Source organism: Dromiciops gliroides, chromosome 3, assembly GCF_019393635.1.
Source record: "Dromiciops gliroides isolate mDroGli1 chromosome 3, mDroGli1.pri, whole genome shotgun sequence".
NCBI classification, from domain to species: Eukaryota; Metazoa; Chordata; class Mammalia; order Microbiotheria; family Microbiotheriidae; genus Dromiciops; species Dromiciops gliroides.
Window position 1 is genome coordinate 445,835,951 of NC_057863.1, and position 16,250 is coordinate 445,852,200.

A 16,250-nucleotide genomic window follows, 5' to 3' on the forward strand; every position below is an offset into this window, starting at 1 on the left:
GGTGGTAGCAAAGAAGTGGAAATTAAAAGGATGGCCAACAATTGAGAAATGGCCAAATAAGTTGTGGTATATGAATGTGATAGACTACTATTGTGGTATAAGAAATGAACAAATGAATTAATTCAGAGACATGAAAATAGTTCTAAGAATAGGTGCTAAGCCAAGTAAGCAGGACCAGAAAGACAATTTATGTCATGACATCAATGTGATAAAAATGAACACTTTTGAAGACTTTTATAAAGTGATGAAGAATTAAATGAGCAAACCAGGAGAAGAATTTATACAATGACAATACCACTGTAAAGATAAACAGCTTTTAAAACTATAAGAACATGATCACTACCATGACTATCAATGATTCCCGAGGACCAATGATTAAATAGGCTGACTACCTTTGGACAGAGAATGAGGTGTATAGAAATATAAATAAATAATAAATAAATTTATTATATATATATATATATATATACACACACACATGTATGTATATATGGACTTATACACACATATGTACATATTTACATAGAGCAAATGAGAGAATTTTTTTTTGTTTTACCATGCATATATATTACAAAGAGTTTGTTTTTCTTTTTTCTTTTTTTAGTGGTGTTGAGGATAAGAGGGAGAGGGCATAGATTTCTGTTAATTAAAAAACATTTGAAAGTAGAGAGGTGAAGGAGCTGCTACAGATGTGGAATATTGCATGAATTTTCAGATGGGACCACTGTATTATTAGTTTTGCTTAATTGTTTTACTTTGTTATAAGAGACCTTTAATGAAATGGGAATAATAAAAACTAAATTTTTGTAATGTAAAAACAAGACACATCAAAAAAAATTTTAAAATGAAAAAAATACCCATTGAATTGCAAAATAGATTCCAAACCTTAGTAATTTTGGGGGGACAGGGGAGAATATGGTAAGAGAATAAATATAAAAATCTCTGGAGATGATGCTAGGTTATTAGAATTAATGAATTAGTGTTGAATTAAACTGAATTTGTTTCCTCTCCTTATAAACTGCCTTTACAGCAGTACTCACAGATATGAATTAAAGACCAAATCTTTCACAAGTATCATAGTTTTAAAACCATTCATGTTGTTAGCCAAATTAGTATCGCATCATTCCAGAGAAAGATGTTATCTATCTAGGCCATGCTTCATCGGTCCCAGATGATCTCTGACAGAAGCAACCTTATGAGACCTGTTTTGAAAAACAGTACTAGAATTCCTAATAAAAACACTAGAGAGTTTAGGAATAGGTGGAGCTTTCCTTAGAATAATAAACAGTATCTACCTAAAGCCATCAGCAAGTATTATATGCAATGGAGATAAATTAGAGGCCTTCCCAATAAGATCAGGGGTGAAACAGGGATGTCCATTATCACCCCTATTATTTAATATTGTCCTAGAAATGTTAGCTTTAGCAATCAGAGAAGAGAAAGGAATTAAAGGAATTAGAATAGGCAAGGAGGAAACAAAACTATCACTCTTTGCAGATGATATGATGGTATACTTAAAGAATCCTAGAGAATCAACTCAAAAATTACTTGAAACAATTAACAACTTTAGCAAAGTAGCAGGATATAAAATAAATCCACATAAATCATCAGCATTTCTATACATGACCAACAAAGTCCAGCAGCAAGAGATAGAAAGAGAAATTCCATTTAAAGTAACGGTAGATAATATAAAATACCTGGGAGTCTACTTGCCAAGACAAACCCAGGAACTCTATGAACACAACTACCAAACACTCTTCACACAAATCAAATCAGATCTAAATAATTGGAAAGATATCAATTGCTCATGGATAGGCAGAGCTAATATAGTAAAAATGACAATACTGCCTAAATTAATTTACTTATTCAGTGCCATACCAATCAGACTACCTAAAAATTATTTTATACAGCTAGAAAAAATAACAACAAAATTCATCTGGAAAAACAAAAAATCAAGAATATCCAGGGAAATAATGAAAAAAAATTCACAGGAAGGTGGGTTAGCGGTACCAAACCTGGAGCTTTACTATAAAGCGGCAGTCATCAAAACTATCTGGTACTGGCTAAAAAATAGAGTGGTAGATCAATGGAATAGGCTAGGCTCAGGAAATGCAGTAGTAAATGACACTAGTAATGTAGTGTTTGATAAACCCAAAGACTCCAGCTTCTGGGATAGGAACTCAGTATTTGACAAAAACTGCTGGGAAAACTGGAAGATAGTATGGCAGAAATTAGGCATAGACCAACATCTGACACCTTATACTAAAATAAGGTCAAAATGGATACATGATTTAGACATAAGAGGTGATACAATAGGTAAATTAGGAGAGAAAGGAATAGTGTACCTATCAGATCTTTGGAAAGGAAAACAGTTTTTGACCAAACAAGAGATAGAGTATATTATAAAATGCAAAATGGATGATTTTGATTATATTAAATTAAAAAATTTTTGTACAAACAGAAGCAATGCATCCAAAATTGGAAGGGAGGCAGAAAGCTGGGAAACAATTTTTGAGGCCAGTGCTTCTGATAAAGGCCTCATCTCTAAAATATATAGGGAATTAAATCAAATTTATAAGAATCCAAGTCATTCCCCAATTGAGAAATGGTCAAAGGATATGAACAGGCAGTTTTCTGATGAAGAAACCAAAGCTATCTATTCCCATATGAAAAAATGCTCTAAATCTCTAATGATTAGAGAGATGCAAATTCAAACAACTCTGAGGTACCACCTGACACCTATCAGATTGGCTAAAATGACAAAAAAGGAAGATAATAAATGTTGGAGAAGCTGTGGGAAAATTGGAACACTAATGCATTGTTGGTGGAGCTGTGAACTGATCCAACCATTCTGGAGAGCAATTTGGAATTATGCCCAAAGGGCGATAAAGCTGTGCATACCCTTTGACCCAGCAATTCCACTTTTAGGTCTTTTTCCCAAAGAAATCATGGAAGGGGGAAAGGGACCCACATGTACAAAAATATTTATAGCTGCTCTTTACGTGGTAGCAAGGAATTGGAAGTTGAGGGGGTGCCCATCAATTGGGGAATGGCTGGACAAGTTGTGGTATATGAATACAATGGAATACTATTGTGCTGTAAGAAATGATGAGCAGCAGTTCAGAGAAACCTGGAGGGTCTTGCGTGAGCTGATGATGAGTGAGATGAGCAGAACCAGAAGAACATTGTACACAGTATCATCAACATTGAGTGTTGACCTACTGTGATGGACTATATTCTTCTCACCAATGCAATGGTACAGAAGAGTTCCAGGGAACTCATGATAGAAGAGGATCTCCAAATCCAAGAAAAAAAAAAAAGAACTGTGGAGTATAGATGCTGATTGAACCATACTATTTCTTTTGTTTTGGGTGCTGTTGTTTTTTTTTTCTATTTTGAGGTTTTGCATCACTGCTCTGATTTTTTCTCTTGTAACAGGATTAATGCAGAAATAGGATTAATGTTATTATGTGTATATATATGTGTGTATATCTATATATCTATATGTATATATATATAGATATAACCTATATCAGATTACCTGCTGTCTAGGGGAGGGGGGAGGGAGGGGAGGGAGGGAGAAAAATCTGAAATTGTAAAGCTTGTATAAACAAAAGTTGAGAACTATCTTTACATGTAACGGAAAAAATAGAATACCTTATACATAAAAAAAATAAGAAAAGAAAAACAGTACTAGAGAAAGTTGCGAAATTTTAGAGGAAGAATAGGACATGCTCTTATAGTTTTCTGGAGGCTAGTGTACATCTTTCAGACTGGGAGGGCTAAGTATCACCCATCAGTTTTATAATCTTTTGTAATCATTTGAACGATCTTGAGGTTTTTTTCAAAACTATAGAAAGTCCAAGTAAATATAAATTAATGGATAATTCTTGCGATTGACATATATATAAAATGTATGTATATGTGAATATATATATACATACACACACAAACACACACACACACACACATATATATATATATATATGTATGTATGTATATTTCACATTTCAGGTTTTCTTTGGAGTCTTGATAGGAGCTTTAAACCTTGGTCAGGCATCACCTTGTCTGGAAGTTTTTGCCTCAGGGCGAGCTGCAGCTGCCAACATCTTTGAGACAATAGACCGGGTATGTATTGACGAGCTTATAGGCCATTACATTGTTTTTTAAAAAAACAAACAAACGAGTACAATAGTAACTGTGATGTTTAAAATCTAAATGTGTGGTTGCCTTAAATTAGAATCTTTAGCACCAGTCTTTGGGCATTAAACATTTATTAAAGCATACTAGGTATTAGTAAAAGGAGAACACACGGAGTTCAGAAAGTTAAGAAAAGGCCTATCTAGCCTAGAGTTCCAGCCTGGTCTAGTTCTTCCTCAAGTCCTCCACCACCACCCTATTTCAACCATGAACTGCCCCCAGCAAACTGAGTGTGGAAGTTTTTTATAGGTCCGGAGCAGAGGTGGTCCTTACACACTGCTTCAAGCTGACTGGTTAGCATCATCCAAATCCATTGGTTCACTGGACTTGAAGGTGGTCTGCTGTTGAGTTGAAAGTCCTTAGCTTCTGAAAACAGCACATTCTTAAGGGCCAGCCAGACGTGGTTACAATCTAATTAACTTTAAGTAGGTTAATCAGCAAAGTCAATCACTCTCACTTAATCACTTTAGATTAATCTCCAGGTGGGGCCTTTGAGTATCCGCCAAATCCCATTATTTTCTCACATGACCAATATTTATATAGCTCTTTTAATGTTTTAATGTTGGCAAAATGCTTTATATGTTACCTTATTTGATGCTGTGGGAGACACTATCATCCCTATTTTATAAGTAGAGAAACAGCCTAGGAGAGGCTATGTGAAGTCACGTAAAACATGTTTCCCTATTAGCTGTTTTGCAAAAGAGAAGAAAAATAAAGTCCAAAAAGTATGGAAATATCAAGAAATTAAAATGAAAGCATTTGGTAGGTTATCCAGCCTGTGTGCTGTGAAGCTCCCTCTTTGGTGGGTAGGGTCATTCAAGAGGATTTTCGTGGGGGCATAGCATAGCTGAGGCAAAACTAGAGACTAGATCACATCCAAAGATAGATGAGGGTGTTTGAAGGGAAGGACCTCTGGACAGAGGATTTTTTTAAATGGTAAATCCAAAGTTAGTTTCAAGCTTGGAATAAACACAGAAGCTCCTGCTTTTTGATCATTTATCCCTGACCATTCTGTTTCAGAAACCAATCATTGATTGCATGTCAGAAGATGGTTACAAGCTGGATAGAGTGAGGGGCGAAATTCAATTCCACAACGTGACCTTCCATTATCCTTCTAGGCCTGATGTGAAGGTGATTATTCTCTGGTGACAAATATTGTTTATTAACATATTATTATCTTCTCAATTGATTAACATTTTCCAAGATCCCCCAATAAGTTTGGCTCCCTTGAAATCTGTTTGTTTCTAGAAATGATCTTAAGGATTGTGTAATTAATTGCTCTCTCTGGTTACTCACTCACAACATTTTTCTTTGTTCTCCATTCTGTGCACATGCCTTGGGTAGAACACCATCTGCCAGGACATTGGAATAAGTTAAGCCCAGGGGATGTTGCTGAAACTGGTCCCACCAGTTATGTCATTCTATTGGCACATGACTATGTGAGGTCCACAGTGTTCAGAGACAATTCAAGTGAAAAACTTCATCTTTCAACTCCTGGGGATTCCAGGAATGTCATTATACTGAGCTGTTGGGTGTGTGAGGTGGCAAAGAGATGTATCTGCTGCCCCAGTTGCTTTTTTACTGGTAGGGTAGGTTCACAAGGGCTTCTAGGTCAAAGGTTCCAGTGATGGGCAAGTGTCACTGAGTTACATAGGGATGGTCTAGCACCTTCTACTGAAGGTTTCCTTGACCTTACACAGCAAGAGACTTCAAGGCAATGACCCTCCAAGGATATCAAGGTCCTTTTAAGCCATACCAGCTCAACTTGATCTTTCTTTGTTAGTAGAAGAACTTTAGCTGTACTTCTCCTCTTGCCCCTATGTTGAATTCTCCTTAATTGGCATGACCTGGCATGCACGCATGCATGTAGTACCTATTATGTACACAATATTGGAGTAGGTGTTAGGAAAGATAAAAAGGAAAATGATCACTATAGATACAGCTACAAGTACAGACAGAAGCACAGATTATATGGGCTACATAGAAATACACACAATTGCAAAAAGAGTCTGTAATTTACATGATATTCATAGAATTGATAATATGAAAAGCTAAGAGATTTGTTTTAATGTGTGTAAATGTAGTCACATATAAATAAATAATGATTAAAAATCAGATACCTGTGATAAAAGAGCAACCACATTGTGGTTTGTCAATAAATGTTTTTGAATGGGAATTCAGTAATTATATTTCTAATTAGTCTTTTATCCCCAAGGCTTATTATTCATTTGTCTAAATGAGATCTTCTTTGACTGAAGCTCCTAGAATGTGATTTTATATATATATATATATATATATATATATATATATATATATATATATATATATACGTATATAAAAGTTAGTACTGTTTCTCTGGTATGAAATGAAAAATTGGTAAAAATTTAGCCATATTTCAAAATCCCCAAACATTTTCATTTACTGAAGGCTACAATCAAGAATGTTTTTGTTTAATATTTTCCTCTAAATTTGTTGGTTTAACATAAATGCAATTATGATTTTGCTCTTTAATATAATCATTAACAAGAATCTATTATTAAAAATTATATAATGTATGTATCATGACTAAAGTACACACATTTACTAATATGTACTGATAACTTGAGAATTAGGAAATGTTTGTATGGGAATTTGTCTTCTTAATGTTTTATTTGCTTTAAAAACAAAAAAAAAAAGGGCCAGCTAGGTGGCACAGTGGATAGAGCACCGGTCCTGGAGTCAGGAGGACTTGAGTTCAAATCCGACCTCAGACCCTTGACACTTACTAGCTGTGTGACCCTGTGCAAGTCACTTAACCCCAATTGCCTCACCAAAAAAAAAAAACCCCAAAACCCAAACAAACAAACAAACAAACAAACAACCCCCCCCCCCGCCTCATTTTCAGGCTTTTGTAGAATAGAATTCCTTTTTAAAAAATTAATTATAGGCACCTACAATAACAACATAACTTAATACTCCACTAATCTAAGCAAATATTTTTATGCACTAATAACAGCCATCAGTTAAATAAGCGATTAGAATAAATCCGAATGTGTACAGTGGCACAATCCAGTGTCAATACATGTGTACACATAAATAGTTGTAAGAGTGAATAAATTGACTTAGGCATTCCTTTGCTTCATCCCTTATTTCTGCGTTATATTAGTTCTAATGCTGAGCTATGTTTTATTTTTATTTTTTATTCAGATTTTAGATAACCTTAGCATGGTGATAAAATCTGGAGAGACAACAGCTCTGGTAGGACCCAGTGGGGCTGGGAAAAGCACAGCAATACAACTGATTCAGAGATTCTATGATCCCAGTGAAGGCATGGTAAGTTTCTTCAGGAAATCCCTTCTGTGTATGGAAAATAATTCAGAAGATGGCTCAATCAAAACAGAGAGAGAAAATTATAGATCAATTTCCCTAATGAATATTTTTTTCTTTTTCCCAACTATGTATTTAATATTTTTTGCCAATTGCATATAAAGATATTTTATTGAGTTCCAAATTTTTCTCCCACCCTCCTTTCCCTCGCTCCTCCTGAAGTCAGCAAACAATCTGATATGGGTTATATATTACAATAATGTTGAACAAATTTCCAAATTAGTCATGTTATAAGAGGAGAATCAGAACAAAAGGGAAAAAATGCAGGAAAGAATAAACAACCACAAAGCAACAACAAAAGTGAAAATATTATGCTTCAATCTGCATTCAGACTCCATAGATTTTTGTTTTTTGATATTTTTGTTTCTGGATATGGAGAGCATTTTCCACCATAAGTCTTTTGGCATTGTCTTGGATCACTATATGGCTGAGAAGAGTTAAGTCTATCACAGTTGATCATCATATAATGTTGTTGATATTGTGTACAATGTTCTCTTGATTCTGTTCATTTCACTCAACATCAATTCATGTAAGTCTTTCTTTTTTTTTTGAAATCCATCTGCTTGTCATTTCTTGTAGTACAATAGTATTCCATTATATTAATATACCATAACTTTTTAGCCATTCCTCAATTGATGGGCATCCCCTCCATTTCCAATTCTTTGTCACCCCAAAAAGAACAGCTATAAATATTTTTGTATATGTGGGTCCTTTTCCCTTTTTTTATGATCTCTTCAGGATATAGACCTAGTAGTGGTATTGCTGGGTCAAAGGGTATGCACAGTTTTATGGCCTTTTGGGCTTGGTTCCAAATTGCTCTTCAGAATGGTTGGATCAGTTCACAGGTCTACCAGTAGTGCATTAGTGTTCCAATTTTTCCACATCTTCTCCAACATTTATCATTCTCCTTTTTTGTCATATTAGCCAATTGGATGGGTGTGAGGTGGTACCTCAGTATAGTTTTAATTTGCATTTTTTTAATCAGTAGTAATTGGGAACATTTTTTCATATGGCAATAGATGGTTTTGATTTCTTCATCTGAAAACTGCCTGTTCATATCCCTTGACCATTTCTCAATTGGGAAATGACTTGTATTCTTATATATTTGGTTCAGTTCTCTATATAATTTAGATATGAGGCCTTTATCAGAAACACTGTAAAAATTGTTTCCCAGCTTTCTGCTTTCCTTCTAATCTTATTTATATTGGTTTTGTTGGTGAAAACCTTTTTAATTTAATGTAGTCAAAAAGATCCACTCTGTATTTCATAATGTTTTCTATCTCATGTTTGGTCATACATTCTTCCCTTCTCCATAGATCTGACAAGTAAACTATTCCTTCCTTTTCTGATTTGCCTATAGTATCAACATTTATATCTAGTGTACTCATTTTGACTTTACTTTGGTGTATAGTATGTGTTGTTTAAAAATCTAAATGTGGGGGCAGCTAGGTGGTGTAGTGGATAGAGCACCAGCCCTGGATTCAGGAGTACCTGAGTTCAAATCTGGCCTCAGACACTTAACACTTTGAGAACAGATTCCTTATAGCATGGAAATCCATCCTAGCCTTCTTAACTGCTTACGTGAAGTCCTGCCACCAAGCAGATGTCTGCAACCAAAAAGAGGAGGAAGCCCTTCTCCAGTGTCTGCTTCCTACTTCATGTCCTCCCAGAAATGGGAGGCTCTTTAAGCAGATTGGCTGAGAGTGGTCTCCTGCAGTCCACAGCCTCTGAGAACACTCCTTCTCAGGGCTGGCCAAATTCAAATTCAAGATCTAATCACCTCTAAGTGGACACTCAGTAGTTCCTCATTCACACCCAATTCAAACACTACTAAGTCAATCAGGTCAGACCCCTGGGCATCTAATAAATTCCATTATCTTAACACATTCCCCCCTTGTTTCTTTGAGGAACATGGGGTGTTTCCTTGATGAAACAAGTGTAAGATGTAGGTCTATGCCTGGTTTCTGCCAAACTATTTTCCAGTTTTCCCAGCAATTTTTGTCACATATTGAATTCTTATCCTGGAGAATAGAGTCTTTGGGTTTATCAAACAGGAAATTGCTATACTCATTTACTCCTATGTTTTGTGTGCCTAACTTATTCCACTGATCCACTTCTGTATTTCTTAGCCAGTACCAAATAGTTTTTTTTTTGTTTGTTTTTTTGCAGGGCAATGAGGGTTAAGTGACTTGTCCAGGATCACACAGCTAGTAAGTGTCAAGTGTCTGAGGCCTAATTTGAACTCGGGTCCTCCTGAATCCAGGCCTGGTGCTTTATGCACTGTGCCACCTAGTTGACCCCCAAATAATTTTGATGATTGCTAATTTATTATATAGTTTTAAATCTGCTACAGCTAGGCCACCTTTCTTTGCATTTTTTCATTATTTCCCTTGATATTCTTGACCTTTTGTTCTTCCATATGAATGTTGTTATTATTTTTTCTAGCTCTATGAAATATTTTTGGTAGTTTGATTGGTATGGTACTGAATAAGTAAATTACTTGAGGTAGAATTGTCATTTTTATTATGTTAGCATGGCCTATTCATGAGCAATTTATATTTTTCCATTTGTTTAGATCTGATTTTATTTGTGTAAAGTGTTTTGTAATTGTGTTAAAAAATTCCTTTTAAAATAACTGTAGACAATATAAAATACTTGGGAGTCTACCTGCCATGGCAAACCCAGGAACTATGTGAACACAATTACAAAATACTTTTCAGAGAAATAAAATCAGATTTAAATAATTGGAAAAATATAAATTGCTCATGAGTAGGCCATGCCAATATAATAAAAATGACAATTCTACCTAAATTAATTTACTTATTCAGTTCCATACCAATCAGACTACCTAAAAATTATTTTATAGAGCTAGAAAAAATAACAAAATTTATCTGGAAGAATAAAAGGTCAAGAATATTAAGGGAACTAGTGGAAAAAATGCATAGGAAGGGGGGCTAGCTGTACCAAATCTAAAACTATTATAAAGCAGCAGTCATCAAAACTATTTGGTACTGGCTAAGAAATGGAATAGTGGATCAGTGCAATAAGTTAGGCACATTAGACACAGTAGTAAATGACTATAGTGATCTACTGTTTGACAAAGCCAAAGACTCTAGCTTCTGGGAGAAGAACTCACTATTTCAAAAAAATTGCTGGGAAAACTGAAAGATGGTATGGCAGAAACTAGGCATAGCCCAACATCTTACACCATATACCAAAATAATATCAAAATGGGAATATGATTTAGGCATAAAGGGTGATACCATAGGCAAATTAGGAGAGGAAGGAATAGTTTACCTCTTAGATCTTTGGAGAGGAGGAGAATTTATGGCCAAACAAGAGGTAGAGAATATTATGAAATGCAAAATGGATCATTTTGATTGCATTAAATTAAAAAGGTTTTGTACAAAAAAAGCAATGCAGCCAAGTTTAAAAGGAAAGCAGAAAACTATGAAACAATTTTTACAGCCAGTGTTTCTGATAAAGGCCTCATTTCTAAAATATATAGAGAAATGAATCAAATTTATAAGAATGCAAGTCATTCCCTGATTAAGAAATGGTTAAAGGGTATGAACAGGCAGTTTTCAGAGGAGAAATCAAAGCTATCTATTGCCATATGAAAAAGTGTTCTACATCACTATTGATTAGAGAAATGCAAATTTAAACAACTCTGTGGTACCACCTCACACCTCTCAGGTTGGCTAATGAAACAGAAGTTGGGCTCAAATACTATGACCACAATAGTTCTAGTCTATACTGGGACTGTGTCTACACTCAACCCTGATTCAAACATTTTGATTAAACTGGCTGAATGGAACAACTCATTTGATTAATTCTTTGAATTGAGTTTGGACAAGTTTATTTGATGGTCTGTTCAGTCAAAATTATCTGTGTAAACAAGGCCTGAAACTTTTACCAGCTTCTTCTGAGCCCAAGCTTCTTTGACCTATTTTCCATCTCTTTGTTTATTTTTACATAAAGTGTTGCTAAGTTAAAGAAGCACCTAATTTGCTTAGTTATATAAGAGATAGAGAGCTGGCTTTTCACTCAGGAAGACTTGGATTCAAATCTTTTCCTTTGACATATATTAGTTGTGTAATAGCAGGAAAATCTTTAACTTTGCAGTACCCCATGCAAATATCTAAAGTTATAAATTGCAAAACAGTTAGTGATCTGCATTGGTAGAGGGCATTTTCTCAACATCAATGGGAGCTCCTAACATGAATGAAATAAATCACAGATCTAGAGACCCTCAAAAAGGCTAGGGTTGTTTATCTAGGGCTGCTAGGTGGCACAGTAGATAAAGAACCAGGCCTGGAGTCAGAAAGACCTGAATTCAAATTCTACCTCAGACACTTACTAGCTGTGTGGCCCTGAGCAAGTCACTTAACCCTGTTTCCCAGTTTCCTTCTTTGTAAATTGAGCTAGAGAAGGTCATGACAAACTATTCAAGTATCTTGGCCAAGAAAACTTCAAAATGGGGTCATGAAGAGTTGGAAATAACTGAACAACAACAAGTTTATATAGATTTTAAATGAAGGGTTCACTTATGTATTGGGGATGATTCCTAATTATTAGTTGTGGCTATCTTCTGTTGATGCCTATGCAATTTCCCAAAGTTAGCCTTGAATGTATCACAGAATTATAGGACTGTAGATTTTTGCAGTTAGAAAGGCTCTCATGGGGGCAGCTAGGTGGTGCAGTGGATAATGCACTGGCCTTGGACTCAGGAGTACCTGAGTTTGAATCTGGCCTCAGACACTTGACACTAGCTGTGTGACCCTGGGCAAGTCACTTAACCCTCATTGCCCTGTTTAAAAAAAAAGAAATAAAAGAAAAAGAAAGGCTCTCATTAGACATTTAATCCAGGTCATACCTGAACAAGAATCCTATGTACAATTGTTTACTGAGACTTTGCTTGAAGCTCTCTAGGGAGGAGAAGCCATCATCTTGGAGGAATATAGTGGCAGAAAATTTTCTTTACATAAAGTTTAAGTTGGCCTCTTCATTGACTTCTGTTCTGCTCCTGATTTGACAATTTGGGGCTAAACCAATTTAATCTGTCCTCCCCAGGCCTGCCCCTCAAATGCCTGGAGGAGTAACTATCATGTCCCTCTCGGAGGCTTCTTTCCTTGCTTTCCCCAGTCCATTCAACCGATCCTCATTCAGTGTGGATTTGAGGCCCTGCTCTGGACATTATTTGGCCTAACTGGCTGAAAGGTTGAAAGCCTAGCCAGAAGCGGAAAGTCATGGTGGCAGGCACAGTCCTCTCTGATTCTGGACAACAAGCGCATGTGAACACACATTATTGATGGTTCCTGTAAAATCCCTTGTGCTGTCACACCCTGGAGAACTGCATTATTTTGACAAATAGAAAAGAAGTCAGCAACAAAAGTGACTTCTCATTTTTCACAGACATGATGTCTCTTTACTACACTTTTTGTGGCTTTCATTCCTCTTATCTGAAAAGCACTTAGAGTTTGCAGGACATAGAGTAGGCACCATTTTTGCAGATAATCCTCTGACTTGCTGTCCTACTCTCAGATTACACTGGTGTAGAACAGTCAGGTGTTTTTGTATGCACTATAAAAAATTAAAATTCACTTAGTTATTTACAAACTTTGTGATTTTTGACATTTTGACCACTTACCAATACCCTACATGAGCACTTGGGTATGAATTGAGGACTAACATCTCTGGTATGAGAGCTGTCAAAACCTTTCCAGGGCTGCTCATCTACTTTTGTTGTCTACCTTCCCCCAGCTCTCACCTGTGGCTCTAAGAAGCTGTAGCATGTATAGTGGCCACACCCTTATAAAACCATCTCAGCAGATGACTAAACCAGTTTGAGGGTAAAAGATAGTCCTAAAAACCATCAGCAAGTTAGGAAGATGTGTATCCCAAGTGTAAGGGGCTAAAATGCTAGCTACACTATCTAAAATATAATGAGTGGTCGCCAATAAATTATAAGCTTTAGCAAGAGTATTTAAGTGTTTAAGTATTTATTAAAGAGCATTAGGATCAGAGAGAAAGGTAAAAATCTAACTATTTCTAAGAGACCCCATCATCTGACCCACCATGGCAAGGCCAGGAACCAAAAGAGGAAGAACCCCTCTGCCAGCAACCACTTCCTACTTCGTGTCTTCCTCTCAGAAATGGGAGGTTCCTCAAGTTGATTGGCTGGTAGCTTTTTTTTTTTTTTAAGATTTATTGTTTGTTTGTTTGTTTTTGTTTTTGTTTTTTTTGTTTTTTGTGGGGCAATGGGGGTTAAGTGACTTGCCCAGGGTCACATAGCTAGTAAGTGTCAAGTGTCTGAGGCCGGATTTGAACTCAGGTCCTCCTGACTCCAGGGCCGGTGCTCTATCCACTGCACTACCTAGCTGCCCCTGGTAGCTTTGATAGACAGTACACACGAGCAAATGTCACTTCCTGACGCCAAGGAACTGACCACATGGCTTGCCCTCAGATGCCTTCTCCTCATGGCAGAGCTTTCCTACACTACCTCTCCAGCATGTGGCATCATTCCAGTTGTTACACAAGTATGCAAAGACTTCTTCTAGTGGAAAAGGGAAATGAGAACAATTTGTTCTAATGACCACAAAGGTGGCTGAAGCAGGCATTGTAGAGCACTTAGCGCTTGGTCAGACATCAAAGATTCCAAGGTCATCTACTACATCCTGGGCTATCACCAGTTGTCTTGACTTTTGTCCTGCTACTGGATTTCCATGACTCTAGAAGAGAAAGTGAGGCTGATGACTTTGTGCAACTCTGCCTCACTTCAATCCAATTCCCACACATGCCAAGATATCATCCGTGATGTCTCTGATCCTCTTTGAAAACAAAGGATGAACAACAGCAACACAGGCACTAGTTTAAGGATAATAGACATTCAAAATCCCTAGCTCTTCAAGTCTATCTATGTTTTCATCAATATGAGTATTCCTTCCAAGAGGAAGTTCACAACACAGCTCATCCATACTTGTCATGTACCTCTTTACTCTTGTCTTCCTGTAAATTCATCATGGTGTATTTGCCCAAAGTGTTAGAGGCCTTTCTCGGTTTCTTTCGATATTATAAAAATACCATTAGAGTGCTTGGGCTACCTACCTGTTATCCATGGCTACTGCTATGTGACCAGGACAACTTGTTTTATAGTCTTACATTTTCCTATTGATATTCCTTACTCTAGCTCTTCAAACATCCTTATTTTTAATAGGTTATTTCCAGTTCACACCCAATGTGCTCTTCTGTACTATCCTCAGTGTGTTACTTACTTGGAATTCTTTTTAGATCTTGTAATTCTTTAGTAACTGACACGATTCACAGTCATTTCACTTGCTTTGCCAGAACAAGTTTAGATGTTTTTTGCTTTGATGGAATTAAAAAAACAACAACAACTTGTCCAACACCAAAATAAATGTGTTGAATTATATGGTGATTACACTGTCCATGTTCTGAAACAAACTATTCTGAAGAGTCTTGTACCAGGCAGGTACTTAATATTTATTAAATTGAAGCTAGAGCTAAATCACCTTAGTGACAGACCCATTATATTAAATTTTAGAATAATTTGATTAGAAGGTAACTTAGAACTCATCTAATCTCACTTTTGCTTGATGCTTGAATCCCCTCTACTATATATTAAACTGTCATCTAACCTCCCTTTGAAGACCTCCAGAGATGAAGAACTCACTACCTGCCAAGAGGTCTCATTATGTATATCAACATCGGGATAGTTGCAAAGTTCTTTACACTTCGCAACTTTATAGTTTAATACAGTTTCATTAGTATCATTGATCCCTCTTGTATATTTCTGACAAGTTGTGATAAACTGTTAAGTCTCACATCACTGGAGGAGATCTCAGTGGTTATTATGTTTTTATATTCTGTAGGTGACCCTGGATGGACATGATATTCGCTCCCTTAATATTCAATGGCTCCGATCCCATATTGGAATTGTTGAACAAGAGCCAGTCCTGTTCTCCACCACAATTGCAGAGAACATTCGCTATGGCAGAGAAGATGCAACCATGGAAGACATCATCAAAGCTGCCAAAGAAGCCAACATCTACAACTTTATCATGAATTTGCCACTGGTACTCTCTGCCTCAGAGCTACTTCTATCTAAACTTAGTCAATAGTAATAATTTTTGTTTCCATTTAAGTCTTAAATGCCCATCTGTATCTTGAGAGAAATAACCATTAGTAATAACCTAGAAGAACATTGTTGATGAAAACCAACAACAGGTCAAGTTAATAAGCATTTATTAAGCATTTGTGATGTACCAGGAACTGTGCTAAGCCCTGGGATACAATGAAAGGCAAAAACAGCCCCTGCCTTCAAGAAGCTCACAGGCAAATGGGGGAGGTAACAGGCAAAAATCTATGTATATACAATATAGATAAAGGGCAGAGGGGAGATCATTTCAGAAAGAAGGTACTGGTATTGAGGGGGACTGGGCAAGTTCTCTTATAAAAGGTGGAATTTGCACAGAAACCTGAAGGAAGCCAGGAAAGCCACAAGACTGAGCCAAGGATAAAGAGCATTCCAGGCATGAGGGTCAGCCAGAGAAAAGGCATGAAACTGGGAGATGGAATATTGAGTGTGAGGAATGACAAATAAAAACTTTTTAAAAACATCAGTCTCGGGGGCACCTAAGGTGGTGCAGTGGATAAAGCACCGG

General features: G+C 36.4%; 1 protein-coding gene across 3 annotated transcripts in view; it reads left to right on the forward strand.

Moving 5' to 3' along the window:
• Positions 1 to 16,250, forward strand: part of ABCB11 (ATP binding cassette subfamily B member 11) — a 142,246-nt gene that overhangs the window by 67,294 nt on the left and 58,702 nt on the right. For all 3 annotated transcript variants that reach the window (XM_043992208.1, XM_043992207.1, XM_043992209.1), the window contains 4 exons: positions 4,015 to 4,128; positions 5,221 to 5,331; positions 7,387 to 7,512; positions 15,459 to 15,662. In XM_043992208.1, the coding sequence (XP_043848143.1) occupies positions 4,015 to 4,128; positions 5,221 to 5,331; positions 7,387 to 7,512; positions 15,459 to 15,662 (555 nt within the window). The remainder of the gene's footprint in view (positions 1 to 4,014; positions 4,129 to 5,220; positions 5,332 to 7,386; positions 7,513 to 15,458; positions 15,663 to 16,250) is intronic.